Source organism: Atheta coriaria, unplaced genomic scaffold, assembly GCF_025399875.1.
Source record: "Atheta coriaria isolate IRGN ID8LTWV9N9 unplaced genomic scaffold, Caltech_Dcor_3.1 hic_scaffold_5_pilon, whole genome shotgun sequence".
NCBI lineage: Eukaryota > Metazoa > Arthropoda > Insecta > Coleoptera > Staphylinidae > Dalotia > Dalotia coriaria.
This window is the reverse complement of record NW_027045447.1, coordinates 750,406-759,885: the sequence shown is the minus strand read 5'-3', so window position 1 is coordinate 759,885 and position 9,480 is coordinate 750,406. Positions and strand designations below refer to the sequence as shown.

The 9,480-nt window shown below is 37.1% G+C and overlaps 2 protein-coding genes across 2 annotated transcripts; both read right to left on the bottom strand.

Moving 5' to 3' along the window:
* Nucleotides 1-1,906: 1,906 nt before the first annotated feature.
* Nucleotides 1,907-7,212, bottom strand: GABA-B-R3 (gamma-aminobutyric acid type B receptor subunit 3). The gene is given in 10 exon segments (XM_065303851.1): nucleotides 1,907-3,839; nucleotides 3,842-4,147; nucleotides 4,209-4,481; nucleotides 4,536-4,973; nucleotides 5,026-5,226; nucleotides 5,281-5,457; nucleotides 5,514-5,579; nucleotides 5,643-5,918; nucleotides 6,458-6,595; nucleotides 6,805-7,212. Coding segments are annotated over 10 exon segments (2,838 nt in total). The 3' UTR covers nucleotides 1,907-3,284.
* Nucleotides 7,213-7,548: 336 nt separating this feature from the next.
* On the bottom strand, nucleotides 7,549-9,458 carry LOC135793014 (uncharacterized). Its single transcript, XM_065303854.1, has 4 exons — nucleotides 9,129-9,458; nucleotides 8,970-9,071; nucleotides 8,675-8,912; nucleotides 7,549-8,613 (listed from the first exon to the last, which is right to left on the bottom strand). Exons 1-4 carry the CDS (start codon nucleotides 9,300-9,302, stop codon nucleotides 7,574-7,576), a joined length of 1,554 nt encoding a protein of 517 aa, XP_065159926.1. The 5' UTR covers nucleotides 9,303-9,458; the 3' UTR covers nucleotides 7,549-7,573.
* Nucleotides 9,459-9,480: the final 22 nt, after the last annotated feature.

The window sequence follows — 9,480 nt, the reverse complement described above, 5'->3', positions numbered from 1 at the left end:
AAAACAAGTAAAATATTAATGCAATTTAGTTTAATGTTCAAATATCTATGATAATTATCAATTTCTCATCAATTTCTAATAAAAATAACAAAAAATATTAACGAAAATCACGAAAATCTTAAGAAAACTAATTTTTCTGTCAAAATTTTCATAATTTACGTTTATTTCTATTTTATTAATTCTAATTTATAATATGATTTATATGTACTAATAAAGTGCGTGAAATATGACCGTTTTTCAATTAGTAATACACAGCTATAAATATAAATCCAGTGGGAGAAATGCAAATGACTTTCAACTTTGCGTCCGCTCCAACAAACTTTATTCCGACCCCAGGCTGGATTTTCACCCGCTCATTGTGCTTTTCCACCCGCACAAACAATAGCAAGCGATATAATCGCACTCTCACTTGTTTCCAATGTTCCTATGCTTTCAAATTTCAATCTGAAACACACCAAAGCAAAGCAAAAAGCAAAGCAAAAATTAAACACACCCGCGCTCCATGTATAAATATATCAAAAATACAAAAAAATAAAAAATTGTTTTCCTATAAGCTTAGATCGAAAGTTTTAAATCCGCCGAAAACAAACGCTAACTTTATTATTTTTTCGATTAAAATTTCGACAAATACCCATGGCTGATACATTAATTAGTCGATTTGGTTAAATTTCCATTTCGGACCGAATGTGTGTTAATGATTAAAATTATTTGTTCGGGAATTGGATTCGGCGCGATTTAAGTGCGCTGTTGGCAATTATCTACGAGCTTAATTAAATTAACGATGTTTATTTGTTTGAAACTGCAATGTTTACCTGCTGCTGTCACTATTTCGTAATCGTTGAACTCACGCGTGTTCAAATTAAAACATTTGTCGATTGGGATTTCATGTGGACTCTGCCTTTGTTACAATTAACATTAAACACAAAACAATTAAATTAAACACGTGTATTTTTGGCGTTTTCACGTCACGGAACAATTAATATAATGTACAAATACTAAAAATAACTTCTGGATAAAATTCTGATCTAATGGATCTTTGCGGATATTATTTATTGATCTAAATCTATAAATAAACCAACATAAACACCGAAAATCGTATTTTTTGCTTTATTTGCGCGTTGTATCAGTGCGTGAGGTACAAGAGTAAATTGATATTGTACATTACTGTAACTTACTTCAGATGGTTTGTAGTTACGAATGTAATAAATATAGCACATCGGTTTGTGTGAGTTCCTGCAATCCTCGCAATTAGTGCAGGCTTTATTGTAACTTGTTGCGAAACTGCCAAGACAAACTTTCCGAACATTTAACTACCGCAGGAATAGTAATAAGCAACACGCAATGGGATTATATTTAACTGTGTAAATTTCGGTATAAATTTTAATGAATATTATGTTGCCTAAGTTATTGTTATAAATTTGTGTATTTTTTGTTGATTTTCGTTGATTTAAGAAGAAAAATTTGATGTTTTTGTTGGGAAAATATGATTTTTTAATTATTACGTGGTTTAGAAGTATTTAATTGCTTTTAAACGTATATTTAAACATAAAAATCAGTGTTTTACTACAAAAAACGTGAAATTTAGTGACTTTATTATTTACTTGCTTTAACTCGCGGCTTCACTCGCGAATATCTAAATCAATGAAGTTGCTTCCGTACGCGTCTGTAGTCACAGAAGAAGTAACAATGAAGTAGAATGGCGGGAAGTTTAAAATGGCTGAAAGTATAGTCTATGGAAGTATAGTGTTCAGTCTCCATAGTGTAGTCAATTGGATTTGATGTTGACGTAGCTGTCGGTAATACAGTGTGATAATACAGTGTGATGGTACTATAGTACTTAGGTTTGAGCTTCATTGCTGGAATGCTAGATGGCGTTAAAGTAGCCAAATAGCCATATGCAGAGGTATTATTGGCTAAACAATTTCTTTATTTTATTTTAAAAATAGTTATTTTTATTAAATAAAAAGTAGCCTATAACCATTCGGGGACCACTAAGAAAATGTGTACAAATTTTCATAATGATCGGTTAAGCAGTTTTTACGTGAAAGTGTAACAAACATCAGGACTTTCGCATTTATAATATTAAGTAGGGATTTGGTGTTTATTGTGAAAATACTAGTGATACAAGTCACGAAATGACAAATTTAAACGTTTTTTCACACCTGTAATCCATTTTGTTCGTGTAGAAGTGATTTTACGTTGAATTTTATTGAAATAAGTCGCGTCTGTGTGAGTTTACGTGATGCATGTGCATCTTACTTAAATATAACTCCCTGACGCGCCGCTAGATGTCGCTACAATGCACTTATCCACCTAAAATCACTTCCACCTTGTTTATTTACTTCTCTACAATAGTTTCCTGGTAGTAGTGTGTTTACATCGTGATAAACTCGAACTCGCGCGCTACACACAGCAGATAACATGTTTTTATCAGCCAGCGAACGTGTGTATCAGATGAGAAACGAAATTTATTAGCAATTCGTGTGATACATGTACACAACGTCATGTTATTATCATAGTTATAAGCATAATTTCATAGTTTTCAGTAATTGTAGTTTGATAACACGCCAGATCTCATCAGGCATAATTTCATTATAATCTATTTTCTACTTTAATTAAAATCCGTCGCAATCGAAGCGTTAAAATCTAGATTTTCTACAAAGTTCGCATTCAAGTCGTGGAATCGATACTGCTTGCAACTGCTCGCATGGAAGTCGGCAAACTTCAAGTCATTATTTAATGTCATTATATCTGCCTGCAATTCATTAAAACTCGCAAACAACAACTCAAATCTTAATGAAAATAATACATTTGATGCTTTAAAATGAAGAAAATATGAATATTCATCAAAAATATTAAAAAAACAAAAAGTTTGTTATGAAATTCTATTAATAACTGAAATTTGAAATTATTAGTAGTTTATTATTGTTGCGTATTTAAGTTACCCCTCACTATTTGCACAGACAAATATTATTTCCGATGTTTCAATAACATGCCAATTATAAACCGGAAGCTGACATGTTAAATTCTCTCATTTTTAAACAAAAAACATAAAAATCAAATTTTTTGATTTCTGTAAATGTAATTGCAATCAAACTGCACTTCACAACTTGCACACTCCCTCGAGCTTTCCAGATAATTACAGAAAGCTTCATGTATCCCCCATCCGCCATTGTTTATTAATTAATTACGATAGCTATTCGATCTAGGTTAAGTTCGCTCGGTTCCTATGGCTACACAATACGCGCTCCTCTTCCTGCATCGTTAGGTAATGGAGAAGCTCATTAAATATGCTCTTCGATATCAATGCGACACCGGTGTTTGTCGTCTAATCTACTGCGCTCAAAGTGCGCATCGAATTCATCGTTCGGCGTGGATTCCGGCATGGATTCATCCATTGGCTCACCACGGTCACTTATCGAGTACATCCGGCCGAAAATACCACGTAGAAACTTCCCGAATGATTTCGTCTCGCCAGGTGCTTCCGATAATTCATATTCATAGTCGTTATCATCGATAATGTCTTCAGCAGGCAGTGTCTCCTCATCCAGCTGATTTAATTGACTTTGAGACATGAATCGGGATGAAACGTTGTATATCTGAACACATGGCCATGAAGCTCTTGTAATACTAGAGCGTTCTGATTTGTAGTCCTTGGTTTTCAAGAGGAGGTCTTCTAAACGTGCGATTTCTTTGTCCAAAGCTTGTAATTCACATCTGTAGACTTTATTCTGGACTAACATTCTGTAAGTCAATTCATTGGGATCTTCTGCGTCTAATCTTCTTGTGTTTGATTCAATTCTAAGTCCTGGTACCATAGGTTCCTGTTGTCCATCCCAAAAACGGCTTTTAGTTTAGGTACGAATAAAAGTAGAAGAGTTAATGTTGTAGTGCCAAGTATACTGAGTGTTCTTGTCAAGTATGAAATGATTGTGTATTCGGTGAGATAATTACTCAGGAGGACCATTATTGATGAAAACACAGCGCTGTACACACAAATGTTGATGTATTGTGAATCATTGAGCGCTTCCACTTTAATATGCCGTGTTTCCCATGCCATGTACACACCCATTATTAAAAGAAAACCTTTGTAGCCGTACATTGCCAGGAACCATCTTGTTGTGTTCACACAACGACAGACTTCCACCTAAAATTAATATTTTGATGAATTTTGGATTTATTTTGTTTGGGTTTAGAGGTTATTTTACTTGCGGTTGATAGAGGACAGCGCGATCAGTCGCGCTAACCTCAATCGTGAGATTATGCAACCTGCGCTGCAGAGGGTCAACGAATATCCACAGAGTAACCACAAAGCCATCGATAACCACCAGCATCAATACCATGATGATTAAACGCCAGTCTTGTAGGAGTTTATCACGTGTTGTACAGCTGTAGGTGAAAATACGATGTACTCTGTAGGTTTTTGCGAAAATTGAACCAAAAGCCATTGAAATACCAGCGGATAATAGAAAAACTCTTGCCTGAATATAAAAATATTAAAATTTTTTATCAAAATTTGTTTTTAATGGACTTACAGTGCATAACTGTGAAAAATATTGAATATTTATCAAAGTCCCCGAATCAACACCCAGTAGAATAACAGCGATGAAGACCAGCGCGCAGCCCAACACGGCGATATTATTCAAACGTGGACTGGAAAGCTTGACGACTTTAATGCGTCTATAGTGGAAGTTGAAGTAGAAGAATAACACACACACAACCAACCCCATCGTGGAATAGACGCCGATCACGTAGAACGCATACTTCGAAATCGTTTCGAGACGCAGCTTGAGAACACGCTTGGCAATTGGTTTTGCATCGCCCTGCCAACGGACGCGAATGCATTCATCGCATTTGAATGTGAGGCGTTCGGCTGTTGAGTCATAGTAAGCGATGACTCGATTTTTACCCTCTTGCAGTTGTCTCACGTGCACATCGCCGACACGATCGGATCCCGCGAAGCTCACAGGACCCTGAAATTGTTTCCAATTCAATACTCGTAAATAAAATGTGTGCGGACTCAACTGATGCGCCCATGAATCGGAGAATCTTCATTTCCTCCAGCATGTGTTCAACGAAATCGTCCTGGTCGTAATAAAATGTGCTCAGGTTGAGATGTTGGGACTTTTGTAATTGACGAAGAAGCACCGCCATTGTCCAGACTGCGTCGTAGGTAAATTTTGAATATTGAGTGTCGTTGAGCAGTTTGGAGAAGTCTTTGTTTGTCTGAAATATGAATTTTTTGATTTGTGTTATGTTTTTTCAGATGGGGAGCCTTACCAAGCCTGAAATTGATTTCTGATCGTACGGCATTTTATTGTAATGCGAAACAGTGATGATACCTTCCAGAGTTTTCGAGACGTGACCTTTTTGGCAAATTGTCGTATTGGGAAAATGCAATTTTCGCTCGGGGAGTAACCAAACATAATCAGATCTGTACATTTTCAACTCGTAAACCTAAAAATCAAAAAATCATTTTTTTTTCGTAGAAATTTCCCATATTGAAACTTAACCTCACAAAAAATGGCTTCCATTAACGCTGGTGAAAAACTAGCGACGACAATTCGCACGTCCGATTGCTGTAATCATCAACCACACAAAAGAACTAAAAAAGAGCAAGATTTGCGCAAATTTACTTTTACCTTCAATTGCCGCAATTGGTCTTTATAGTTCTCAAGAGAAAACGTGATGGACGTTGAGCAGTCAACATTGGCAGCTTCCAGACCAGCCACAAGTCCATTCAGAGGCAACATATAGGCGTTTTCACGCTGGGCGAACGTCGCAATCGTATTCCAGCCGAAATACTTGATTAGAGCAATGCGGGCGTCGTTTAATGACGAGTCGGGGGTCACCGTGCGGAAAAACAATGGAAACTTTCGGCGGTCGGATAAACCCGGCGATGTCGAACCGAATGAGACCTAATGAAACAAAAGCAGACGGAAATATTTACTAAGTCAGATCAAAAACAGTTTAAAATTCATTTGGTTTCAGCTGAAAACAAGCAAAAGTGTTTAAATGTTCGAAAAACCCGCTTTAAAAACCAATAAAAACCGAAGACATTTCAAGAGAATAAAGGATTCACGACAGAAACAAGCAAATTGAATGAAAAAAGAGAAGAAAACGCTGAAAAAGTGGTTGGGAGAGAAAAAAGTAAAGATTTTCATTCAGAAAATTGAATGTCTCACTTAGAGCTCGCTAATGCACGGCTTTTAAGCAAATCGTAGACGCTGAAGATGTCAAAGGATATCGTAAATTACCATTAGGTCGTATATTAAAGCATAGAAGTCGAAAAAAGCCTCAAACACAAGCTACAATAGCAGATAATTAATTAATTGTCATGAGTGCAGACATTCGGCGACATCTTGAGTGTTTTATGTCCCACAATTGCGGATACAGCAATATATCTACAGAGTTTAATATAAAAAAAAACGTTAATATAAACAATTTCGCATTGTACCTGCAGAATATTCCAATATGGAACAATGCTCGCCAGGCTTTCGGTGACATTCGAGCACGCAGTACCCAACAGCATCGTGACGATTTTCTTAGAATAAAGCGCGTGGAAATACCGATCGATTCCGGCACCCGGGTCGCACTGAAACCGAAATACAATGCAAATACACATCAATCACATGCATACACATGTTTAATCTAGCGTGGAACACGTAAAATTGGAATTTAATAATGTCTCCGTTGGAATTTCATCGGTTAAGTTGGTATTTTTTAGCTGGGACGTTTTTTTTGGTTTTTTAGGTTAGGAAATGATAAATTACGAAATTAAATGTATTGACATTGTTTTCGGACCATCGTGTCGTTGATGAGCAGTTCCAATTTGTATCCACGAACGTAATCCATTTTGTTGATGTGTTCAATGGCGAGTCGTGCGGCTGCCACCTCGGAATACCCTTGTTTGCGGCGGCCATATTGAGTAGACAGCTCGAACAGTCCCAAAATGTAAATCTTCCCATCGAAGTACTGCGTGCTATTCGCCAGGATAAAATCACGGTATTTTTTATTGCGTAATTTTAAGTCTTTCACAACATTTTCACTTGGTTTTGTTAAATTCGTCACAATTTCATTGGTTTTATTTTCACTTAAAGATAAATTTGTATTATTTACAACTTTTATAATTTCAGGATGTTTTTCGACGATTGTAGACAACATGGCCAGTGATATGATGAACGCCCGGATGTGATTAAATATAAACCACATTTTCTGTATTCAACTGCAGTCGGTGGCGCAATCCAAGCGACTAGTTGGCGAAAAAATGCGAGAATGTGATCCGCGACATGATTACCACGTGTATATGCATGTATGTGGCGTGCCACGTGCGCCTGTGTGTGACGCAAAGGCCTCGAGGACTCATCACTCAAGAAGTGCTTGAATCCGTGCGGTTTTCCGCGCTTTTCTCCACGGAACAAAACTCTCAAGCACCTTTGTCGCAGGCGACACAGCGCACATGCCAATATCGGCAGGATAATTTGAAACGTGTGCAGTTTTACTGCAATCAGCAATTACGACAAGCACACTCATTAAAACGCTTGGCAGTTAAATTTTGCATAAATTTATTACATCAGTACGTGGAAAAACGCATCTTGTGGTAGTAATCGGTCAGGTCAAAGTCATTCCGAATTCGGATTGAATACGGAACATTACTTAAGTGATTCCCTGACTTCCGGAGGATTTGTGGTGTGACTATTTCAGATAATAATTTACGTTTCCACTCGCGATACGCGCGATCTTTGAGGAATTTAGTGAAAACTTGCTGACTCGTAGGTACGTAATAGTTTAACATACGTTTTACTTCTTCCCATACAATAGACTGTTGTCTAAGCAAGACTTTTCGTGGTATTTCTAAGACTTTCATGTTTACATTAGCGACTATACATCGACTGTCCAGATTCTCGCCGATGTTGAAACAGGAAGCTTCGAAGAATGTTCCGATATTCATATAGTGCGGTTCTACATTGGTTACACTATTACGAACGTAACTCCTGCGCATTTTATACAATTCATAAGATGTTTTTTTCTCGCTATTGGACACCATACTTCCCCGATAAACCGACATGGATTTCCGTTGGGAAAATCGATTCGCATCCTGAAACATTCCGATGAAACTCTCCGGAGAACTAACTCGTTTCTGATTGGCTCCTAATTGTGACAATTGCCAGTTATCTTCGTTTACGGTTGCTCTATGATAAAATTTGGTTTTCACACTGCTTGAGCGTTGAATTGGAGCGCCCACTAGTCCGGTGGGTTGATCTTCCGAAACGGTGGATCTGCCATAACTCTCACTTCGGCAGTGACTGAAGTGATCTTTGCCTTTGACGTCGACTTTACGTGTGACACGAAGCACTTCCATGATGTCACAGGTGCCATCCAGGATGAAACAAGTCATGTCTTCGTTTGTTCGGCTGGAATAAATCACTTCGCCTTTTTTGTATTGCTGGACTCGGCCGTAGAAACTTATTTCGGCGATATCACGATGATCAAAACTGCTGAAGTATTGAAACTTTAGAAGTGCTTTGTTTATGAGGTAATAGTGGGAGCGTAAGGTCTCTCTGATGAAACGGTTGAAGATTGCTTTTGTTATCACCAAAAGTTCTACATTTGCTGAAATTAAAATTTTTTTTTTTAATTTTGGGAAAATTTTATGAAAAAAATTATTATGTACTTATAGCTGTTATAGAAACAGATCTTGGTTGGTCATATATCAAGGCAAAGTCACCAAACATGGTTCCAGCGTGTAGAGTGGACCGAACTCTTTGAGTATCGTTGGATGTGGCGGTAACAACCACGTCGCCTGATAAAATAACATACAATGCGTCCGCGATGTGTTTTTCTCGGATGATTATTCGTTGACTTTGTACGGTTTGGTATTCGACGTGTCTAGCCAACTTAGTAAAATTAAACTAAAAAGATATTTTTTAATTTTTTGCTTTTTTCGTGAAAATTTTTAGGTTATGTACTGAAAATCTTCGAAAATCTTTGATTTGCATTAAAAGATTTACGATGTTGTCGATATCTGTGGAACTACGCCCTTCGGGTTTCTGGCATAGGGAAACTCTAGTCTATAAAATGGATATTTTAATGTGTGTGGTATTAATAGGTTATTTTAGGTTATATACTTCAAAGTTTAAATATGGCCGCTTGTCCATAGCTTCACTTTTCCTTCGAACTACCCGTCCCTCGTCTTCCAACCAGAAAATATTCGCAATGACACGCCTTACGCAGTATTTGAACTTCATGCGAAGCAAGAGCTTCTGCCGCGTGCTTTTAACGGTAGGGTCCCCGGTGTCCATTGTGTTGTTGGTTTAAACCCCGTTTTTGGATTTACTCAATAAAAACCCTTTGATAAATTCAAAAATAGCTCTTTTTTTTCTAAATTTAGGTTTTTGATCATAAAAATCCAAAAAATCCACCCAACCAAAAAGGTTTCACCCAAGTTTTGAAGTTTATGTTCATAAATTTCATATCGTA